This window comes from Thamnophis sirtalis, unplaced genomic scaffold, assembly GCF_051295495.1.
Source record: "Thamnophis sirtalis isolate CommonGarterSnake01/CBP01778 unplaced genomic scaffold, rThaSir2_p1.2 scaffold_2, whole genome shotgun sequence".
In the NCBI taxonomy this organism is placed as follows: domain Eukaryota; kingdom Metazoa; phylum Chordata; class Lepidosauria; order Squamata; family Natricidae; genus Thamnophis; species Thamnophis sirtalis.
Window position 1 is genome coordinate 67,143,387 of NW_028261382.1, and position 23,987 is coordinate 67,167,373.

At 48.2% G+C, this 23,987-nt stretch overlaps 1 protein-coding gene across 4 annotated transcripts in view; it reads right to left on the minus strand.

Moving 5' to 3' along the window:
* MSI1 (musashi RNA binding protein 1) overlaps nucleotides 1-23,987 on the minus strand; it is a 60,993-nt gene that overhangs the window by 21,164 nt on the left and 15,842 nt on the right. For all 4 annotated transcript variants that reach the window (XM_087705863.1, XM_087705864.1, XM_087705861.1 and 1 more), the window contains exons 5-6: nucleotides 20,726-20,767; nucleotides 14,914-15,006 (exon numbers count right to left, since the gene is read on the minus strand). In XM_087705863.1, coding sequence (XP_087561989.1) covers nucleotides 14,914-15,006; nucleotides 20,726-20,767 — 135 coding nt within the window. The remainder of the gene's footprint in view (nucleotides 1-14,913; nucleotides 15,007-20,725; nucleotides 20,768-23,987) is intronic.

Sequence of the window (23,987 nt, forward strand, 5' to 3'; positions counted from 1 at the left end):
AGGTGATAAAAGATGGAGCGCTTTTGTCAGGCAGGAAGCAGCTGGGGGTAAATTACACCCGATGATTGCAAGATTGCCAGTAGCTTGAAGGCAGAACAAATTCTCTGGTGTGAGATCATTGGGGATTCCAGATGTAATAAAATGCTGTCTCTGTGCAGCAGTATCGGTCCCTGAAGTTTCACCACCCCCATCCCTTGGCTCAAAGGGACCTAAAGTCACATCATCCATACACAGGACTTTGGCTCTTGGTTGGGCAAAGTGGCAGGAGGTTCCACAGATTACAAAGGTAGAATGATTTCAGCCTTCTTTCACTAAAGCCCGTCCTGGTATTTGGGACTGCAGCATGATGCTCATCCAACATGGGCAACCGCCAAGGCTGCGGGAGGTTGCAACGGAGGGACGCTGGTTGAGAGGAGTTGCTCCTATTCCCAGGACAGATGAATGGGGATAATCTGACGAGGGGCTGCCAGTTAAAAAAACCCAGGCAAGCTGTAGCGATGTTCATACTTTACACAGCCCACCTCATGCCAAATTTCATTACCTGTGATGGCGTAAAGCAGTTAACACTGGTAACTCAGCCATAATTTACTCAATTAACCCAATTTTGCACAATGCACTGACCCATAAGTTAACTGTACAAGCCATGTGCACTACCAAAGGTGTGAAATGGCTGCCCAGCCGCCTGGGAGTCATCAGGGGATGGCCATGGCGGCTTCCTTCCAGGAGGGGAGACTCCCGGCTCTCCTCAGGCAGCCACCCAGCTACAGCCAATGGGGCAGCTCCTCTGGTAGTAGCCCAGGCTGGTACCCACCCATGTCAGAACCTGCAACTGGAAGAAAGACTGCCCTAAAGGGCTGGTGGTGGGAGGGCCTTCCCACAGCCCTGAATCTGAGCTGTTGACCTTATTTCAAAATCATGCAGTGTCACTGAGCCTTTAACTCAATGGATTCAGGGCAGGAAGCAGCCTGGCCGCTTTGCTCCATGAGGGCATGCAATCAATCAATTCCCAGCCTTATTCAATTACACTATTACAGAGCTCATGACTTTGGGCTTAGCTCAACCACCTCGCAGGGCTGCTGAGTGACCGTCAACCTTGCCCACTTGAGGAGACCACAAAGATAAGATAGGTCAAGCCAAAATCTGACTTATCTGTATAGTTTTCTTGGCAACAAGGTGAATTGATTACTGGAATTTTTTTCCAGAACATTTTTTTTGGCTTGATGCTACAGCCCTGGGATTTCCTGGTGGTCTCCCATCCAAACACTAACCAGGTCTATTTCTCCTTAGCTCTTTGGAAGCCAGCCAAGCTGAGATAGGTGCAGCCACGGAGGACGCAATTGCAACAAACCGAACAAATATTTGGGCCTAATTTCAGAATTCCCAACTACCACGGTTAATGCAACTTGAGAGCCCCAGTTGGGACGTGAGAGGCAAAGTAGGTGCTGTGCTGAGTGAGAAAAGCCCATTTCCCTTTTTGTCCCCCCATCCCACCCCTTAATCTTGGACTTAAGTAGGTCATATTCCTATTTCTGTAAATACACAATCCACTTAACATGGGTAACGAATTAACCCAGTTTTATTTTGGCACAATCACAAACTAACTAAATGGGTTGAGTTTGAACAGTATACTGGGGGGGGGGAGGGGAGAGAGAGAAACAAACAAGAAAAACCAAACTGATCACATTGTATAAATGTGCTGCTAGATTTTCAGTTGACTGAGATAAGTCGGATATGAGTGAGAGGCAGAATTTAAAGTCTGGAGCCAGGGAACTACTGCAACCATTAACAGGCTGGTCATTTTGACCAGCGTCCTGCAAGGGTCCACTGGGGCAAACCCACAGCTGCTTGGCCACCCAGCCTTCCATGGAAGGTGCCTCAGGGAGGTAAAAATCTGCCTCTTGTGTGGCAGCTGACGAGTGAGGAGTGTGGATTTCTTAATCTGCCCCTGCCTCTCTCTCACACAGAGCATCCGAACGGCTCTCCTGAATGACGCAGGCTGGGGTGAGGGGAGGTGGAAGGCAGACAATGGACTTTCTGTTCTGATCAGGCCTGCAGTCAACAGCCAGGCCAAGCAAAACCAGGCTTGGAGGCTTCCGGGGCTCTTGGGCTCTGGGCACCGGACGACGGGCAAACAGCAAAGAAGATTATCCAGTTTACCAGCAGGCACCTCGGGGGCGAAAATCTCTGCTGGCAGGAGGGAAAATTTTAATAGCACAGGGCAACTAATGCCAGGCCTTGTGTGTGGCAGGGACTGGCACTCCTTGGGCACCAAACCACTTTCTTGCAGACCCAGGAATGCCGGATGGGCAGCCTTTCATGCAAGGGTGAACATTCCAGCTTTAGCTTTCATGCAAGCAACTCCAAGTCTCAGGAGGCTGAGTCCAGATTTTGAAAATCAGGCCCACAACCAATTTTTTTTTTAGTGCCTTCAAGTTGTCTCCTGGTAACAAGTGAGGCCTTCTGTGCAAAGATTTTGGAAATAGTTTGCCATTTCCTTGCAAAAACAGAAGTTAAGGTTTCCCATTTTCTAGTCTTCACCCGTAACCAGTGGTGAAATGATTTTTTTTTTACTACCAGTTCTGTGGGCGTGGCTTGGCGGGCATGGCAGGGGAAGGATATGCCATTGCCATCCCATTCCATGGGAAGGATGCTGCAAAATCTCCATTCCCACCCCACTTTGGGGCCAGCCAGAAGGCCTTGAAGAAAAGAATGGGGTGACATGAATGCAATTGCTCCAAAATCCAAAGGGGAAAAGAGACGACTCCAGCAGACCCCTGGCCCATGTGGGGAGACAGAAAAGAGGGCTGCACACCAGCCACAAGGATGGGCTTTGCACTGCCAAGACTAGGCAAAGGGACTTTCGGGAAAGGCAGCAGGGAAGAGGCGAGGGCCGGGACGTGGTGGATGGAGAGCGGCCCAGCCAACTGAGTCCCCAGGCCTGCCCTGAGGACAGCCGAGGCCTCTTCCTCTTCCAGCGAGCCTGCCTGTCCTAGCCAGCTCCGGTGTCCATGGAAACTCAGGGCAGGGAGGAAGGATTAGCGTCCCGGCTGCCGAGCTCAGGCGTCCATGCGTTAAGCATGAGTGGCAGCCCCTGGTGGGGGCTATTGTGGCAGCTGCTCACCAGGCGCCCCACTGGCCCAGCCCCTCTCGGCGGCCTGCAGCTCCCAGCTCATCGTCCTCCCTTCATCGTCTTTCTTCTCCAGGGGCGGCGCTGGCCGGCTGTGCCAACGCCCAAGAGAGGCCTAGACAAAAGAGTCTGCCAGGGCCGGCTTCTCCCGGGGCTGGTTGCTGTGGCAACCCTGCCCTCCAATCCCAACTGCTGGATCCGATTAGCGCCAGCTCCGATGCCCTCTTCGCAAAGCAGTGCTGACGGGGCACAAAGGCAGCCTGCTGGGGCAGCCATGACAGAGGGGCCTTTCCTCTCACCATAGGGCCTCTGTGGAAGACCACCGTGCCCCCCCCCACCTGCTGCGGTAGTCAGGACTTTCTGGGTCAGCTTCCCCGATGCAGCCTGGGCCTTTGTACCTCCCCTCTCCAAGTACCCTGCATTGCTCCCAACCTGGCCCTGATTATCCTGTGCTTTGCAAGGAGTGGGCATTTCAGAACCAGCCAGAGGTCAGGGGGGCAGTGGTTCAGTTGGAACAGTAAGGGTGGCTCAACTGCCCCAGATTGGCTCACCAAATTTCCAAACATTGATCAGCGCTTAAGGGCAGTGGCCAGGCAACTGGCCTCACAGCCTTTGTTTATGCAGGAAGCAGAAATCAAAGAAAAACACCAGTCAGGTCTTACAGGCTTACTGATAAATGTTACTCATAAATGAAGACAACATCCATACATGGTCAGACCCAGAGATGCCTGCAAAGTTTGGTCAAAAATGTTAAGACAGCTTTGGAGAATGCAATCGAATCTCTGCCTGTTTTTGTAACAATTGCACTTCTCCTGGATGTATCTTGACCTTTCTGACCTATGAAGCAGACCCCCTGACCTGACCCCATGTATTCTTTCTTATAATACGTAATTCTGCCTTACAAAAGTCAAACCACAGATGCAAATTTTACATTATGGTTATCTTATCTTAATCTTAAATTACAAGGCTATCAATTCTTTGCGAGGATTAAGACCCATTCCATACAGAGGGGCTTCAACACAAATGCTCCCCAACTCCCCAAAAGACCCTTTGTGGGAATAGAAGCCTCATCTAGATACACAACCCAAGGAGAGATCAAATCGTACTCAACAGTAATCTCCTGGAATTCAAAAACCAACCACCACTTTCGGGCCACCAGCCAGCTCCGTGGGCGACCACAGCCTGCTCACCCACTTCACTGATTGTAGTAAAGCTAAGAGTAAAGCCTGTCCCACAGGGGGAATCAAACTGCCATAAACCAATGAAGCAGCATTCGAGTTCTCCAAAGCACCTGAAGGCAGGACAAGCAGCAATGGATGGAAACTAATCAAGGAGAGAACCAACCTAAAACAAAGGAGAAACTTCCGGACTATTACAACAATTAATCAATGGAACAGCTTGCCTCCAGAAGTTGTGGATGCTCCAATACTGGAGGTTTTCAAGAAGAGGATAACCATTTGTCTGAAATGGTATAGGGCAGTGATGGCCTATTTGGCACTGAGTGCCCAAACCGGAACGTGCATGCATGTGTGTGAGTGCGCCGGAGCACCAGAAACCCGAAGACCAGCTGGCCATTGCACACATGCTGTTTGGGGGGCATTTTTGGGGCCGTTTTAAGGCTGTTTTCGGGTGCCCATGAAAACCAGCTGGCCAGTGCACATGTGCGTGTTAGAACCAGAAAAGCAGCTGGCAACAGTGCGCGTGCCCACAGAGAGGGCTGTGTGTGCCACCTCTGTCATGCGTGCCATAGGTTTGCCATCATGGGCACAGGGTCTCCTGCCTGAGCAGAGGGTTGGACTAGAAGGCCTCCAAGGTCCCTTCCAGCCACGTTATCCTCTGAGATAATCCACTTATTCTGCTCTCATCTCCAATGGCTCTTCTAGAAATCCAGAGAGCAGCCTGCCTCTCTGCCTGTTTTTTATTTCCCCCTGCCATGGAAGGGGTGGTACTGGAGATGACTGGGGGGGGGGTCATGGCAATGAGTACCAAGAGACCCTCCATCCTGCTGAGCTCACATCGTCTCTTAACCATCGTCTCTTCACTGGTTGGCTTCCGAGGAGGAGGCCAAGCCTCTCAAAGTGCCACCTTGGGCACACAGGTGGCGTGAGTCAGTGATGCCCAGGCAGGAAGGAGCTGATCTCCTCCGATAGCAGCCAGCCTGTCCTCTCTGGGGAAGCTTGGACTGCCCAGCCCGGCTGGTTATTAGATGACATAACCGTCCCAGGGAGGAGGAGGGGGAGCAGGAGGGGCCCTCCAGAGTCTCCTCTTTCCCAAATAATCCATCTCTTGGCGCCCTGCTGGAAACTGGCGCTGAGCAGGAGATGCCCTTCAGCGGGTGGGACAGGCAGATTGAGAGTTCAGAGACAGGAGGTATAAATAGCAGCTCCCCTTGGCACATTTCCGTTCTGCCTTCAGACATCCTCTCTGGAGGTGGAACTCAGAAAGAAGCATCAGATGGGGTTTTATTTTTTAAGCGCGCAAAGGGAACCAGGCTGCCTCCCTGGCAGCTCGCAGAGATAGGCTGCCTGTTGTCTGGGTTGGGAGCCAAGAGAACTGGGTCACATCTAGGGCAGGGGTCTCCAACCTTGGCGACTTTAAGCCTGTCAGACTTCAACTCCCAGAATTCCCAGTTTTGGGGATCCCTGATCTAGGGGGTTCAAGGCTGCAAAGATACACAGACGGCGCCTTCTAGTGGCCCTCTGTAGTTTTGCAGATCAGGTCTGCTGACTGTGCCAGATAGGGGCTTCTAAGAGTTGCCCCTCCTCTCCCCAAGAATCAGCCGTTCAAGGGACACGCACCAGCATCCCGAAAGGAGTATCTCCACACAGGGGACCTGCAGGGAATCTCCTGCAGATTGACTTCCATCAGCTTTCACTTCACCTGATGCCCCAAGTTTGGAAAGAGACCGAATGCTACTCCCAGAACAGGTGGGGAGACCAGTGGGCATCTTCAAAGCATGAGCCAACCAGAAGCCCACAGTAGGCCTGGAAACGAGAAGACTTAGCCAAGGAAGCAGCAGCTGCTAGCAAGAAAAGGGGAAATGTTCAAGAAGGATCTTAGCCATAGCATTTAGACCAGGGGTCTCCAAACATGGCCACTCTAAGACTTGTGGACTTCATCTCCCAGAATTCCTTAGCCAGACATGCTGGCTGAGGAATTCTGGGAGTTGAAGTCCACAAGTCTTTTTTTTTATTATTTTTATTTTTTATTACACAGACAACAATGGGAAAGGGAGAAGATGGGGAAAAAAAGGGGGGGAGGGGAAACCCATCTTCACATACAATATGTCGTTTGATCACAGGTGCATCCCTACTAAGTTTGTACATCCCGTATCTCTCTGTTGTATATTTAATAAACACCACAATAAGCTAGGGTTTAAAAAAAACAAAAAAAACAAAATAGAACAAGAAAAAAAAGGGTGGGGGAGGAGGGGGAGGCCAAAAAGGACAAAAAAAAGGTCCAAAAAGGACAAAAAAAAGGGGAAAAAAAACCATCATCACATGCAGCATGTCGTTTGGTTACGGTTGTTTTAACATCTACATCTTCAAATAATATTTACCATCTCAGATATTTCCTCTAATGTAACTAAAGGCCTCATTTTCCTTCTACAATATATATTCAGTTTTGGAGGAGAAGGCGGGGCTTAGCAGTGAGAAGACGGACTTTCAGGCAGTTCCTGAATGACCATCTATACCGGGGTCTTTTTTGGATGATTCATTTGAATCTAAGCTGTCCCGTAGAGACAGTGACGTGGGGGGAACTCCAGTGGTCCCAGAGATGTTCGCAAAATCTCTGGGAACCTAAGGAAAGCCTTCCTAATCCAGTGACTTCCGGATCAGCTCGATGCTGACTACAACTGCAAAAGCCCAGAGAGAGCGATGGATATGAACATGTCGTTTGGTGTGAGTTTTAAATCCTTTTTTCTTGTTGGAAAGAGAACACTCTAAATTTGGGAACTTAGTTTAAAATAAGGCTGATAAGTGAGAAAAGCAGCGGCGATAAATGTTTGCCATTTGGAAGTTTATTTTTCTGTTCCTTTTTTTTTAATCTTTGGAAGCCGGGCTGGACTTTCCTGTAATTTAAATCGGCTTTTTGTGTTCCTTCTTTTTGAAGTCCACAAGTCTTAAAGTGGCCAAGTTTGGAGAACATTGACTTATATTCTGCTTTATAGGGTTTTACAGCCCTCTCTAAGCAGTTTACGGAGACTCCTGAGTGACAGAGTGACCTTGTTCTCTGTGAACCTGAGGAGAACCTCTTCAGTTTGAAAGGAGGGGCATTTCCTGACGGGAAGGGTGGTCAGCCCAGGGGGCTCTCATTGCTGGAGGCTTTCAAGGCCATCTGTGTTCTTGAACTGAGCAGAGGTGGACTAGTTCAGGGACCTCCAACCTTGGCAACTTTAAGGCTCGTGGACTTCAATTCTCAGAATTCCTCAGCCAGCTAGCTGAGGAATTCTGGGAGTTGAGGTCCACGAGCCTTGAAGTTGCTAAGGTTGCAAAGTTGGCTGAGGAATTCTGGGAGTTGAGGTCCACAAGCCTTAAGGTTGCCAAGGTTGGAGACCCCTGGACTAGATTATCTCCTTTCCAGTTCTTCTGAACCGTAATCTCATCAGCCACCGACAGGTATACAAATTCAAAACTCCATCTTCACTAACAACGGGTGAAGCAACATTTCTGTGGTTTAACAACGGCAGACCAGGTTGCCCATAATATCTGTGCAAAATAGGTCCCTGTATATAGAACACCAGTAAGCCAGGAAAGAGCCCCAACCCAACCTTCTCTCTCTCCTCCTTCTCTTCCTCCCTCCCACCCTCTCTCCTCCTTTTCTCTCTTCCTCCCTCCCTCTCTTCTCTCTTCCTCCCCCCTCTCCTCCTCTCTTCCTCTCTTCCTCCATCTCTCTCCTTCTCTCTTCCTCCCTCTCTCCTCCTTTTCTCTCTCCCTCCATCTCCTTCTCTCTTCCTGCCTCCCTCCCTCTTCTCCTTTTCCCTTTTTCTCCTTCCCTCTCCTCCTTCTCTCTCTTCCTCCCTCCCTCTCTCCTCTTCTCTTCCTCCCACCCTCTCCTCCTTCTCTCTCTTCCTCCCTCCCTCTCTCTCCTCCTTCTTCTCTCTCTCCTCCTCTTCCTCCCTCCCTCTCTCTTCTCTTCTTCCCTCTCTCTCCTCCTTCTCTCTTCCTCCCTCCCTCTCTCTCCTCCTTCTCTCTCTTCCTCCCTCCCTCTTTCTTTCTGGTTTGGTGTTGAGGCTGTTTTTTTAGATGGCAGACCTCGGCTGATCTCGAAAAGCTGGATCTGCCAGCTTTGAAAGGAGACCACCAGGAAATTCAAAAACCAGAGTTCCATGGCAAAGTTAAAAAGAATCGCAGGAGAACTGGCAGTTGCAAAGTGCTTTGTCATGGTTGCCAAGAAAGCTCCATGGATATGTTCGTGCTGTCAGTCAGAGTCGAGTTCGCCTCAAAGGAGATTTTACAATTGCAGCTTTTTTCAAAAAACTCCAAAGCGGAAGGTAGGGGAGGGGATGTCCTGCTGCCAACCAAAAGGAACAGAAAGTCCGCTCAATCGGCCAGAGTCCCTCTCCGAGCTTAATGAGCCTTTGGGGGGAACAGATCGAGAGACCTTTCTTCTAGCAGGAGGGGGGCCAGCAACAAAGGCCCTTTATAGGTCTGACCTATAAGAGCCAAGGTGGCGCAGTGGTTAAATGCAGCACTGCAGGCTACTGCTAGATCAGCAGGTCAGCGGTTCAAATCTCACCGGCTCAGGGTTGACTCAGCCTTCCATCCTTCCGAGGTGGGTAAAATGAGGACCCAGATTGTTGGGGGCAATATGCTGACTCTCTGTAAACCGCTTAGAGAGGCCTGAAAGGCCTATGAAGCGGTATATAAGTCTACTGCTATTGCTATTGCTACCTTCAGCGCAGACCAGGCTCTCTTCGCTGGACCAGCTGCCAAAGCAAGGCTCAAGGGGCCACCTCCTCGTGGGCCATCCTGTGCTCAGCCGGCTACAGGGCCTGAGTTGGGCAAGCAGCAGCAGGATCCCCTTCTCGGTTGACCTAGCAGTGCATAGGGGGGCACTTACCCCTGAATGCCTGACTGGAATCGCCAGCCAGCCCCAGTCAGGAGGGTGAGGTGGAGCAGGATGAGGCCTCCGAGCACCTGAGACAGAAAGCACCTGGTCCAGAATAGCTGTGGCTAAGCATACAGCTGCTAAGTGAATCATGTGGTCGTTAAACAAATCCAGTTTCCCCAACTGACAGTTTGTTGGAAGCCAGCTGAGAAAATCACCAATGGCAATCACGTGATTCCCTGGGAGGCTGCAGCCATGGTCAATGCACGCCAGTTGCCGAGGGCCTGAATTCTGATCGCAGGGTATACAGATTCTGCTAGGGATTTTAAGTGCAAGGATTAGTCATAAGCCACTTTTCCCAGTGCTGTTGTAACTCTAAACTGTCACTAAACAAACAGTTGTAAGTTCAGAGTTCCTGTATTTCTGTTAAAAAGATGGCAGTTTTACACCTCTTTAGCTTCCCTCCTTAAGGACGTCTGTTGACGTTTTAGCCTCTCCCACCCAGGGTCAGCCCCACCTCAACGGGGCTCTTCCTGAAACACATCTTCACTGTGTTATACTGAGGACTTAAGACTCAGGATAAATGCAGGGCCGGTGGTTGTCACAACCAAAGGAACTCCTAGGTACTCTTGACCTCCCAGAGAAAGGGTGGGAGGTAAATCCAACAAATAGCAAAAACAATAGCCCTTAGACTTATATATCGCTTCACAGTACTTTGCAGCCCTCTCCAAGCGTTTACAGAGTCAGTCTCTTAGCCCCCAACAATCTGGCTCCTCATTTTATCCACCTCGGAAGGAGGGAAGGCTGAGTTAACTTTGAGCCTGGTGAGATTCGAACTGCCAAACTGCAGGTAGGCAGCAGGAGTAGCCTGCAGTACTGCACTCTAATCACTGTGCCACCGTGGCTCATAAATAAATAAAGTATCATATAATCAAGTAATATCTAAAATGGCTGAAACTTCTGCTTATTTTGTTTACAGAGATTCTCAATCATTCATGTTCGGTTGTCCCAAGGTGGTTTTTCCAAAAGGCAATAGGCCTTTTTTTTCTTTTAATGTTTCGCTTCTCATTCAAGAAGCTTCTTCGGTTCAACTGAAAGAACTTCTTGCATGAGAAGCGAAACATTTTCAAAGGAAACAGCCAAGCAAGTCCAGTTGTCGTTTGGAAAAAGTACCTTTTGGGTTGTGCTTATTTTGTGTGATTTGGTTTTGCAGAGGGAGCAGAAGCATCCTAGCAGTGATTTCTGAGATCCATTGCTCAAGAGCAACGTTTCTCAACTCTTGGCAGCTTGAAGATATGTGGACTTCAACTCCCAGAATTCCCCAGTCAGTCACGAATTCTGGGAGCTGAAGTCCACACACCTTGAAGCTGCCAAGGTTGAAGAGTACTACTCTGAGGAAATTAAATCAAAATGTCCCAAGACCAGCTCCATTGGTACATTCTTTAAGAGAAGGAAATGATAAGACTATTAACAGATTAACAGAGTTGGAAGGGACCTTGTATGTCTTCTAGTCCACACCTCCCAAGCAGGAGACCTTACACCATTTCTGACAAATGGTTGTCCAATCTCTTCTTGAAAGCCTCCAGTGATGAAGCTCCCACAACTTCTGAAGGCAACTTCTGTTCCATGGGTTGATTGTTCTCACTGTCAGGAAATTCCTCCTTATTTCTAGGTTGAATCTCTCCTTGATCAGTTTCCATCCATTGTTCCTTGTCTGGCATTCAGGTGCTTTGGAAAATAGCTTGACACACACACACACCTCACTTTCTGGGGCAGCCCCTCAAATATTGGAAGGATGCTATCCTGTCTCCCCTGGTCCTTCTCTTCACTAGACTAGCCCCGCCCAGTTCCTGCAAACATTCATTGTATGTTTTAGACTCCAGGCCCCTAATCATCCTGATTGCTCTTCTCTGCACTCTTTCTAGAGTCTCAACCTCTTTTTTATAGAGTGGAGACCAAAACTGGATGCAGTACTCAAGGTGTGGCCTTACTAAGGCTTTATAGAGTGGGGTTAGTACCTCCCTTGATCTTGATTGAGACTGAAAAAATCCAGATGACAGCAAAGAGTCTGGTTACCTCTAAAGGAAGCTCTGCAGCATTAGGAGACCAGCCAGCTCCGAACTCTGCAGCTAAACCACCAATCAGGATTCACTGAGTCCCAGTTTCTCGTCTCCAACTCTTATGAACCAAGGAAGAGTAGCTGAGTTCACCTGGAATGTGAAGGGGTGGGGGTGGCACAAGCCTCAAGGCTGGAGGGGGCAGATATCTAAAGACGGTATGAAGACCCATCTTCAGGTTGGATTTGTGGCTTCCTAACACCTTGTGCATCACTCGGGACTAGAAACAATTGGTGGGAAAAAGCTTAACAAGTTCTTAAGATACCTGAACTTTCTGGCAGCAACAAACCTGGAATCTTCTGGAGGGAAAGGAGAAATGTACGCAAACTGCTTTTATTCCCACCCAATGTATTTATACATTAATTAAACAGGACTATTGTAAATTGGAAGTATGCAGATAGACAGCTGCTAAATATGGGTACTGCAATCTACGTTGTGATTTTCAAAGCTACAAACAAAAAATTAGCACAACAGTGGAGGGGAAGGATGAAAAAAGAAAAATAAGAAAACTGAGATGTGTGTGTGTGTTTTTTTAAAAATCTAAATCTAACTAGACACATAATGAGAAATCGATCTACAAAGTATCTGGGCGTACTACGTGAAGAGAGTGAAGAGGGGATGAGGCTGGTTTCGTGATTCCTGAGTTGGAAGACAGAAGGGGGGAGGGGGAGCTACACACTGTATTTGTACCTTTGAGCTATGGGGTGCTGGGACACGAAAGTGCCCCTTCAGTGCCAACTACTGACCATAGGGCATCCACGGCCACAGAAGGAGGAGCTCTGTGGAAGCAATGTCACAGAAGAGAATTTAGCCCCGAAATCCTTGGTGTCCCGCCCTGGCCGAGAAGAAGGTCGTGCCACCAGTAGCATTCAGCCAGTGCTCAAGAGGACTTCATTCCAGGAAGGATTTTCAGGGGAACAGGAGAAACCGAAGGTGCCAGGCAATATATATATATATATATGAATGATAACATCAGCTCCAGGGCAAACTTTCTGCTCAACAAACTTTCCCAGTATTTGAATGGACTGGGCCCACCACGGAGAAGATGACCTCCACTCTTGGTCACTAGCTGGCCTTCCTTGCCTTTCAAAATGCAAATCTTGACCTGGATCCTCAAGTCTATTAAGCATCTACAGAGCAAGCCATGAATGTCCTCATATAAGCTAGAAACCTTGATTCATTTAGCACAGGGGTGTCCAAACTTGGGAACTTTTAAGACTTGTGGGCTTCAACTCCCAGAATTCCCCAGCCAGCCAGGAAAACCCCGTCCTGCCAAAGCAGAATCTGAATGCATCCGGCCAGGGCTTCAGTCAGCAGCACCAGAATACAGACGAAATTTCATTTGCCCTCATTTTGGGGGGGGCAATTTTAGTGTTCTTCCTTTGGCAGGAGGAGCCCACAAAATATTCCAGTCTTGATTCACACCCATGGATGTATAAAATATTGCAGGGGCACAGAAGAAAAGAGAAAAAACTCTGAAAGGGCAGCTCTTAAGAACTCACTCTGTCTTTCACATATGGCACAAAAATCTTTACAAAGCTTACATGAAAGTAATGTTATTTCCAAACAGGTATATTGAAGGTGATCAGCTGGATGGGGGAAACCCCTTGGGTGAGGAAGGTTTCCACCATCCTGACCCTTCCTTGCCCTCACTCCTCTCTCACAAAATAAAAATCCCATTGAACAATTCCAGCCAAGCACTCTTCCCATTCCACTTAGTCAAGATTCGTGCTCCAGCAGCATCCAGCCCAAGGCCCACTCTTTAACCCAGCATGGGGGCTCACGCTGACCCCTCTTAAATTCCATCCAGGCCTCTCTCCCCTTTCAGAAAGAGAGAAGGTGGCTACCAAGACACCTCATCAAGGAAACAGCTCGCCCATTCCCTAGGCTGGCATTGCAAGTGGGTGGCCCAGCACATCATCTGAAAATGCAGCTTACCAGGCTGTTAACTGGCACTGCTCAGTGGCTCCCCAAATGTGGTCCCACGTATGATGCGAAGAATAAGGACTCAACTTCAAAGCAGGGCTCCAGGTGGAATCCTGCTATCAAAGGTCTTTTGGGGAGGCTTTTGTAAAAACCTCCGTGTTTAAACGGAGGCAGGCCGTCACTAGGGAAATAGTTCCCCCTCGTCCCTCAAAGGCTTCGTAATAGTTTTGGCTCCAAAAGACCTCGACTGACTCAAGTTTCTAAACTTTGAAAAAACGGCTTTAATGCTACCATTTTAATCCGTAGCATTATCCTTGCCGAACGGTTCCTTTTTATTATTGCTTGGCTTTTACAGCACTTTGTTGCAAATATCCGTATACTGGGGCTTTCATTTTATCCATCCTTTTAAAAATAAAAAGTAATGGATAAAAATAAAATGCCAAGAACAAAAATGTTCAAAGCCTCCATCCATGCATGGAGTTGGAGGATGGTTGGGGAACAAAGAAAACTCAAAATGAAACCCTTGAAACTCCCTGGAGTTACCGGCTGATCTTGCAGGATTCAGAAGAAAGGGGAGTGGAAGATTCCCCCCACCACACAAAAAAAAAATATCAGAAAGAAAATTATTATAGGCATTGTGAAAGGTGGGCAGGCAGAGGGAACAAGAACAATGACAGAATTTGGTTTTCCAGGAAATCATCTTGCACAGGCCAAGAACCTCTTGGGGTGGACAACCTTTGGCTATGGGGCACACACAACTCCTAGAAGCCCTTTTGAGGGCCTTGAGCAACCTAGACCTGGCAGGCCATTTGGGGGGCTTTTAGGCATAACCCTTAAAACTACCCAGGAAGATAAAGAAATCCCCAATTTGTTGGCTCTGGTCCTTCAGCAACGGCATAGCATTGCCAGCATAAGTGTTGGCCTTTGCAAAAATGCTGACTGCTAGCAATGTGCAGTTTGGTCTTTCATGCCAGGATCCCTACAGTTTTGTGTCAGGCAGCCAAGTTTGCAATGAGCAGAGAGGAGGGGGAAAATGGAAAGAGGGAATTACAATAGATGAATGTCTATGGCAGAAGTCCCCAAATTTGGCAACATTAAGTCTTGTGGACTTCAACTCAACTTAAAAGTTGCTAGGTTTGGGGACCTCTGGTCTATGGGGACTTTCAGTCATCCAAGGTCCTGGTTGTCCCAAAGGTGCTTTTTTTTCAAGAGGCAACTGGACTTTCTGGTCTTTCTTTGAAGACGTTTCGCTTCTCATCCAAGAAGCTTCTTCAGCTCTGACTGGAGGGTGGAGAATGGAAGGATTTTAATCCATTCCCCACCATCCAGTCAGAGCTGAAGAAGCTTCTTGGATGAGAAGCGAAACGTCTTCAAAGAAAGACCAGAAAGTCCAGTTGCCTCCTGAAAAAGCACCTTTGGGACAACCTGGATAGAATGGTGACTTTATATTAGCTTCTGTGAGTACAAAGACCTAAGCCCATTTGTAATAGGTGATGTTTTGGGATTTAGGATTTTAGGAATCGTACTCCTCTTTGGGCCTCCTCAACATAGAAACCCGAGAGCTGCCATTTGACAGGATGCTGAGCCCTTGCAGGCGCTCCCAATCTCTGACTAACACCTGGAGGAAACGGGCCAGTCTTGAAACACGGAAGGACGGGAGAGTTCACTCCCGCTCTGACCCGAAGCGCTTACCTTCCCAAACTGCTCGAAGTATTGCTTGACATCTTCCACGGTGGTGTTCACCGACAGGCCACCTACAAATATTTTCTTAGTCCGTGTTACCATCTAGAAAACAGAAGGAGAAAGAGGCTGCAGTGGAAGATTCAGAGTCATTGGCTTAAAAACAAAAAGAAAGATTTTGCAAGAGAAGCTCCCACGGCAGACGGAGCTGGGAAGAAAGCTGACCCGCATCCGGATGGCAAGGGCAGGCAGCAGTTCTGCAGAGGTCCCAGGCAGGAGACGTCCAGGAGTGGAGGACTTGTGCTGCAACCTAAGTGCTCCCACACTGGGCAGCTTGCCTTCAAACAGGCCAGATTGCAATCACAAAGCAAGAGAACCAAGCAGCTACAGCGTCTTCTGCTCCAAGGAGATGGGCAACATTTTGTGAACAATGCCAATTGGCACGCTCTCAGATGCTCAGATCTCCTGCCAGCAAGGTCGCTTCTGACGTTGGGTTTTTGAGGGACTCCCTCCCTCCTGCCCTCCTTCCACCTGGGGCTTCTCTTCATTCACGTGCCAGAAGGCTTCTTAGGAAGAGGCCAGCAGGGTCAAGCTGTGGCCTATGGGGACTATTGTGAGTCCAAGAGGCACAGTGGTTAAAGTGCAGTACTGTAAGCTACTTCTGCTGCCTGCCAGCTGCCTGCAATTTGACAGTTCAAATATAGCCAGGCTCAAGATTGGCTCAGTCTTCCCTTCTTTTGAGGTAGTTAAAATGAGGAGCTCAATTGTTAGGGTCAAGAGGCTGATTCTGTAAACCGCTTAGAGAGGGCTGTAAGGTAAAGGTTCCCCTCACCCATTTGCGCTAGTCGTTCCCGACTCTAGGGGGCGGTGCTCATCTCTGTTTCAAAGCCAAAGAGCCAGCGCTGTCCAAAGACATCTCGGTGATCATGTGGCTGGCATGACTAAATGCCGAGGGTGCATGGAGCACTGCTACCTTCCCACCAAAGGTGGTCCCTATTTTTCTATTTGCATTGTTATGTGCTTTCGAACTGCTAGGTTGGCAGAAGCTGGGACAAGGAACGGGAGCTCACTCTGTTACATGGTGCTAGGGATTCGAACCGCGTTACTGCTGACCTTTCTGATCGACAAGCTCAGTGTCTTAGCCACTGAGCCACCGCATCCCGATAGAGAGGGCTGTAAAGCAGTATATAAGTCTAAGTGGTATTGTTATTATGGGCGTGTTGTGTTAGGATGGATGAGGTGTTCCCATGTAATAAACAGTACAAAGTTGTGGGATTTGTGTGCTTTTCAGCATCGCCAGCAAAGAGAAAGTTTGGGGCCAAATATCCCCCGCCAATTCATTTCGCCCATGTCTGTTTTCATGGCTGTGGCTCTCTCTTTATGCTTTTGCTGTTTGTAATGTGGTGTAGATCAATTTGGATTGTGTATACTTTTCACAGAACTGGATTTATTTCAGAATACTTGGCTTCCACTTCAATGGAAAGCAAAGAAAACGTGGGAAGAGATGGGAGAGAGAGAATAGAATAGAATAGAATAGAATAGAACAGAACAGAACAGAATAATAGAGTTGGAAGGGACCTTGGAGGTCTTCTAGTCCAACCTCCTGCCTAGGCAGAAAACCCTACACCACTTCAGAGAATGATAGAGATGACACAACATTGCAAAGTTGTGTTGTTTCAGAAGAGACCCCGGGAGGATTTCCAGCTCCAGAGCCCCTTAATTTTGAAGGCTCTTGCAACCACCTTGCCCTCGGCCTGACGCCTTCGCTTTGCAAGAAGAATCAGCTTTTAATGACTCAACCGAGTGCAGAGTTAATCCACTGCAATTCTCGGTCTTGGAAGCCCTCCGTCCCTCCCCCCCACTCACCAAGCAAAATACCTTCTGTCACCAAACTGCTTAATGGAATTAACCCAGTTCCAGCCCTGAGCCGCAGAGCTGTTCCTTGGGCTACCTGATCTGCTCGGCCACCTGCCCACAGCACCATTGGCAGAAGGAGCCCAGCAGCCTTTGCAGCATCTCTGATGGTGGGGGGGGAGTATAAAAAGAGCTCAGCAGAGAACCCTTCATGGGCAAGGAGAGCATCCACATTCAATGCTTCCCAGGTGAACCTCTGCAGTTTTCCTTTCTCAATGTTAGATGGGGATGTCCCGGGACGAGGGCTCCATCTGACAGTGGAATGTGGCCTTTGTGGCTAGAAACATTTTGGCCTCTGTGGGTGTCTTTTTGGTGCCACCAGGTTGCCTGGTCTTACCCAGCTTTTTCGCCTTTTCCAATAATTATTCTTAATCTTGTGGCACACCTTGAGAAGCCCACAAGCATGCATTTAATTTATGAGCCACAGTGGCGCAGTTGTTAGAGAGCAGTACTGCAGGCTATTTCTGCTGATTGCCAGCTGACTGCAATTTGGCAGTTCAAATCTCACCAGGCTCAGGGTTGACTCAGCCTTCCATTCTTCCGAGGTGGGTAAAATAAGGAGCCAGATTGTTGGGGGCAAAAGGCTGACTCTGTAAACGGCTTAGAGAGGGAAGTCAAGCACTGTAAAGTAGCATATAAGTCTAAGGGCTATTGCTATTTTCCTCCCTCCCTCCCTTCCATGGTGTACAGTGGTTAGAATGCAGTACTGCAGGCTACTTTCTGTTGACTGCCAGCTGCCTGCAATTTGGCAGTTCAAATCTCACCAGGATCAGGGTTGACTCAGCCTTCCCTCCTTCCGAAGTGGGTAAAATGAGGAGTCAGGTTTTGGGGGGCAAGTAAATGGCTTAGAGAGGGACTGTAAAGCACTGTGAAGTGGCATATAAGTCTAAGGGCTATTGCTATCTAACAGAGCTGGCAGTCCAATTACAGGTAATCCTCAACATACGACCACAACTAAGCCCAAAATGTCTGTTGCTAAGTGAGAAACATGTTAAGTGAGTGTTGCCCCATTTTATGACTTTTCCTGCCACTTTTGTTGAGTGAATCGCTGCTGTTGTCAAACTCGTAACACCGTTGTTAAGCGTATCTGGCTTCCCCATCGGCTGTGCTTGTCAGAAGGTCGTAAAAGGGGATCACGTGACCCAGGGAAGAAGCAAACATCATAAATACGAACCAGTTGTCAAGCATTCAAATGCAAATCACATGACCATGGGGAGGTCGCCATTGTCATTAAGTGTGAAAAACGGTCACAAGTCATTTTTTCAGTGCCGTTGTAACTTTGAATGGTCACTAAACAAACTGTTGTAAGTCAAAGACCACTTGTACTACTCTGTAATGGCATGGTGGTCTCCTGGCTAATGTTACAATGCCATATGCAAATAATAACAACAACAACTAACCATTATTTTGATTTGAAACAAGAGAAAGCTGACAGGTTGCACACAAGGTAAATCCTGCTGCTGACGTGGGGGGGGGGAGGGGTTTAGGGTTAGGGATTTTCAGGACTGTGGTGGGTAGGGTTGGTTTCCCAGAAGCAAAGTTGCTTCCTTTTGTGAAAGGCAATTTGGTGTAGTGGTTATAGCGCTGGACTAGCACAGAATCCAGCTGGGCACTCTGGCTCTTCCAGTCCAACCCACTGATGGGTTGGTTGTTATGGGGCAGGACAACAGGGGGCGGGAGCATTATTTACAGTGCCTTGAGTCCCATAAAATAAAAGCAGGATATAAATCTAATAAGGAAGAAATAAAGTCCTGCACTCATACAAGGAAATGACCTTGAGAGACACAGGAAGAGCCGCAGACTAAACAATCATGCAAACGTTCTCCCGTTTCACAGAAGGAAAAGAGGCGTGGGAAGCGATTCCTTGGCTTCCGAGGGAGTAAAAGGGAAAGAGGGGAGAGAGGCTCTCAGACTTGCAAGATTCTGTTCATTTAACTATACAATAAAGAGCGAGCGAGCTAGAATTTATTCTGCTTCTTCTCTGATGGCCTTGAAGGGGTAATGCTAACCCACCTTCCAATCCAAAGGAGGTGAAAAAATTGGCCCTGCCCTTTTTGTGACATCCCAACACCCCTGGGAGGGTCCCCCAAAATGCTGGAATGATGACAGACTGAACTGCAGGCTCTGGGTCTGCAAAGGTCCGCCCAAAACGTGCGGATCCCAAATATTGAGGACTACTTATGTAAGACCACCATTTCATGAGACGTGGTGATGCAGTGATTAGAATGCAGCATTGGAAGCTAATTTCAGTCCTGACTGGCTCCAGGTTGACTCAGCCTCCCATCCTTCCAAGGTCATTAAAATGAGGACCAATATTGTTGGGGGCAAGAGGCTGACTCTGTAAACCGCTTAGAGAGGGCTAGAAAGCACTGTGAAGTGGTATATATGTCTAAGTGCTATTGCTATTCCTTTTTCCCTTCCTTCCTTCCTTCCTTCCTTCCTTCCATCCATCCATCCATCCATCCATCCATCCATCCATCCATGGTGCACAGTGGTTAGAATGCAGCATTGTAGGCTAATCCTGCCAACTGCCAGCAGTTTAATTCTGACCGGCTCAAGGTTGACTCAGCCTTCCATCCTTCCAAGGTCAGTAAAACAAGAACCCAGATAGTTGGGGGTCAGAGGCTGATTTTGTAAACTGCTTAGAGAGGGCTGTAAAGCACTGTGAAGTGGTATATAAATCTAAGGACTATTGCTATTGACTCAGCCTTCCATCCTTCCGAGGTGAGTAAAATGAGGACCCAGATTGTTGGGGGTAACAGACTGTCTCTGTAAAGCTCTTAGAGAGGGCTGTAAAGCATTCTAAAGTAGTATATAAGTCTAAGGGCTATTGCTATTCTATAATTGCCAGCCAGTGTTGCCGAAGCTCAGAATAGGCTGATGTAGCTCCTTCACACTCCCGTGGTTCAACCCAAACAGATTTACACTAGTGAAGTGTCCTCCCCACCTCTGTCCTGGAGAGAGCTGGTAGCCCTACTGATTGGCTCAGCTTTTAACTCTGCCTGCCCTTCACTTCCACACAGTGGCTTTCCATGGAACATGCTTAATAAACAAGGTTTATTAAGTTTTGGTTTTACTTATATTAGAGTTCATTAGGTCTCTCCTTTATTAAGTCACTCAAGGTGGCGTTGTACACAAAACGCACAAATCCAGTAGATGTGGCTTGCAAAGCTTTGCTGATAGTTTGCTGAGTCATAAGCTTCCGTTGGGGACTCAAAAACTGACAGAGGAACGAAGATTAAAATAAGGATAAAAGATAAAGGTAAAAGTTTCCCTCGCACATCTGTGCCAGCCGTTCCCAACTCTAGGGGGCGGTGCTCATCTCCATTTTAGAATCAAAGCGCCAGCACTGTTCGAAGACTCCGTGGTCGTGTTGCCAGCATGACTCAACGCCGAAGGCCCATGGAATGCTGTTACCTTCCCACCAAAGGTGGTCCCTATTTTTGCACTTTTATGTGCTTTTGAACTGCTAAGTTGGCAGAAGCTAGGACAAGTAAGGGAGCTCACTCTATTATGCAGCACTGGGGATTTGAACCGCCAAACCGCCAACCTTTCTGATCGACAAGCTCAGCATCTTAGCCACTGAGCCACCGCGTCCCTAAACAAAATAAAGATACAAGCTACCAGACCACGATTGAGCATGATGGCCAAACATAACAGTTCAGGTGGAGAGCTGAAATTGTCTGTAGATTCTCTGTCATACAGAACCAGCCTGAAATTCCTTCAAATTTTGTCATCTGCTGCCTAGAAATTCTTGTATCTTACGTTTTGCATTTTGGTGCTCTGTTTTACATATCCTTTTTTAGCTTGCTTTTCACTACTGTTTTGTTTTACTTTTGTTCTGAAGACCAACATACTAGTTTTTCTTTAGAATAAAAATATAACCATGACATGAATAAAGTGTACCTACCTTAGGCTGTGCTCTGCGAGGGAAGGCGACCTTTGGGTCAATCTGAAAGAGAAGCAAAAAAAAATGTTTCTCAAACAGGTTGATGTATCTACAGTTTTTACTGGGGACCAAATATTATCCAGTATCATATACAGAAAAATAACACGGCAGCATAGAAGAACATGCATGACAAGGAATATGAGAACTTGCTGGGTGTAACAACTAAAAACTGAGGTGCAATCCAGAGTTCCCGTTAAGTCCCCTTCACCAAAGTAGAAAAGAAAAGAATGAATGAAATTTAACTAGAAAGCAATAAAGAAGTCTTCATTTAGGAATAAAAAGATCAAACACACAGGTGAGGCAAGGATTTTGAACCCTAATCGATCATCATTTAACAAAGCAGCATGGCAGCCAAAAAGACAAGGGGAAGAAATGGAATTGTGGAATTTCAAATCATGGAAAGTAATAATTCCATTACAACCAAAAATCTGGTCAATGGTTCGTCCTTTGTTTCTTGTACTGCTTTCAGTGCTTTGGGGAATAATTTGACCCCCTCTTCTTTGTGGCAGCCACTCAAATATACTGGAAAACTGCTATCACGTCACTCCTAATTATTCTTTTCTCTAGACCAGCCAGACCCAAATCCTGCAGTCGTTCTTCCTATGTTTTAGTCTCCAGGCCTTTAATCATCTTAGTTGTTCTTCTCTGCACTTTTTCCAAAGGCTAAAACATCTTTTTTGTAGTATGGGGACCAAAAGGTATCAGAAGGGCAGCCTTCCAAATTGTGAAAAGGCTTCACAGAGCAAAATCTCAAGGCCCCTTCTGGAGCACAGGTTACGGAATAAGGGGTTTAAGTTAGCAAGAGGCAGGTGGCTGCAGGGTGGGGAAGCGGAAGCCAGGAAAACGTTCTCCTTCCAGAAGAAGCCATTTGACAACGAAATCAGCCTCAGAGGGGATCTCAACCCCTGGAGGTGAACAGCTGTTTGTCTAGGACAGTGATGGAAACCCTTTTCTGCACCGAGTGCTCAAACTGAAACACACGTGTATCTCCGTGTTCTGGGGGGCGGAAACCCGAAGATCAGCTGGCCTGTATATTGGCTGGTTTTGGCTGGTTTGGGGGCCATTTTCAGGCCGGGATTTTTGGGCTGTTTTCAGGGTTGTTTTTCCAGCCAAAAACAGCCCAGAAAATGGCCAGAAACAGCCTGGATTTTGGGCATTTTTCAGGCAGTTTTCAGGCCGTTTTCCAGTGCCCGCGAAGGCCAGCTAGCTGGTGCGTATGTCATGCAGGAAACCAGAAGATCAGCTTGTGATCACGTGCGTGCCCACAGAGAGGGTTTTGTGTGCCACCTCTGGCACAAGTGCCATAAGTTCACCATCACAGGTCTAGGATGTCTCAATTTGCATTCCTGGTCTGGGAGGCCTGAAGGGATTAAAATCCGGCTCCCCGTTGAGACCATGTTGTCTTCCAAACAGCTCACCTGAGAAGGGAGCCTAGGTGACTCTACTGCTGCTTTATTGGGGAGGGGGAGACATGTCAGCCAGAGAGAAGAGAGGCTTTGCTGCAGCAGGTGTAAGAGCTGGGTCATTACAGCCATTACAGGCTGGGGGGAGGGGTACCGGAAACCCCCCTTCCCAGCATGAAGAGGAAGTGTGTGTGGCACAGAGTGGAGGCCTCCCTGCCATGTGGGGAAAGTCGAGGCCTGAAAGCATACGCTCTCAGGTGTGCCAGATTGGGGTGGCTCCACCTTTCCCAAGATATTCCAGGCACCCAGAAGGCATCAACTGGGTTCCGTGGCCCCACCTCCTCTGAAAATGGGAGTCTCCATTCAGGGTTAATAATACACCCAACGGAACAGGCAAATCCTCCATCAAATGTGCAGGTGGAGCACTTAGGTGGATGTTTTCTCTGAGGCAGGAGAATCCCCCCTCCCCAATTTCTCTGGGCCAAGACTGCCCACCTCCCTGGTCACAGCATCTTTATTGAGAAAGGAATGGGCAGCAGGGCAAGGGGGGCATGGCCCCACAGATGCAGCGATAATGTAACAACAAAAACCATGGCTTCAGAATTTGCTTGGTGTAGCATTTGGGGGCAAAAATCATGGAATTTGGGGGACCATGAGGATCATCTAGTCTCTCTCACTGCCGTAGGGAGCAAAACCACCTAAGTCATCCATCCAGCTTCCTCTAGAAACCCTTCCAAGGACACTGCGTTTGTTAAGGATGCCACAGATGTCCCCTCTCAGAGTGTTCCTTGGGTGGAATGGAAGGCTGGGGAACTAGGGGGGGGGGGTGGGGACCCCTAGAGAGGATGGATATCTGGTTTTGGATGGACTATACCATCCAAAACCAGATATTCACACCCACACTGAAGTCCTCGGCCACTAATTGCCTTCCAGAATGGCTCCTTCCAGCCCTTAAAGGATTTTCTTCTTTTGAAAAACAGTTCAAATGCAAGTTTGGAAAGTTTGAAAATGCATGGGGTAGGACTAGAAGACTTTAACTTTTAACTTTAACTTTTAATAAATTTATATGCCGCCCAATCTCGTAGGACTTCGGATGGCTTACAGAAAAAGTTAATATAAGGAGTTAAAATAAGGAAACAATTTAAAAAGAAACAATTTTAAAACAACGCACCATACACTCAATCTGGGTGGGGCTGGACCTCATTCCTGGAGTCAACAGCCCCAGGCCTGCCGGAATAGCCAGGTTTTCGTGGCTTTTCGGAAGGCCGAGAGAGTGGGGAGGGTCCGGATCTCTACGGGTAGGTCGTTCCACAGGGTCGGAGCAGCTACAGAGAAGGCCCTCCTCCGAGGAGCCGCCAGCCGGCATTGTCCGATCGACGGCACCCGGAGAAGGCCCAATCTCTTATCGGCCGTTGGGAGGTATGTGGCAGGAGGCGGTCTCCCAGATATCCAGGTCCTAGGCCATGTAGGGCTTTAAAGGTGATGACCAGCACCTTGAAGTGTGTGTGGAAGCCAGTGCAGCTCGCAGAGGATAGGTGTAATATGGGTGTATCTAGGTACACCCATAATCGCTCGCGCAGCTGCATTCTGGACTAACTGTAGTCTCTGAACACTTTTCAAGGGCAGCCCCATGTAAAGCGCATTACAGTAATCAAACTTAGAGGTGACGAGGGCATGAGTGACCATTCGAAGTGCCTCCCGGTCCATATAGGGCCGCAACTGGTGCACCAGGCGAACCTGGGCAAAAGCCACCCTGGTCACAGCCGACAAATGATCTTCTAATGTCAGTGCGAATCCAGGAGGACACCCAAGTTGCGGAC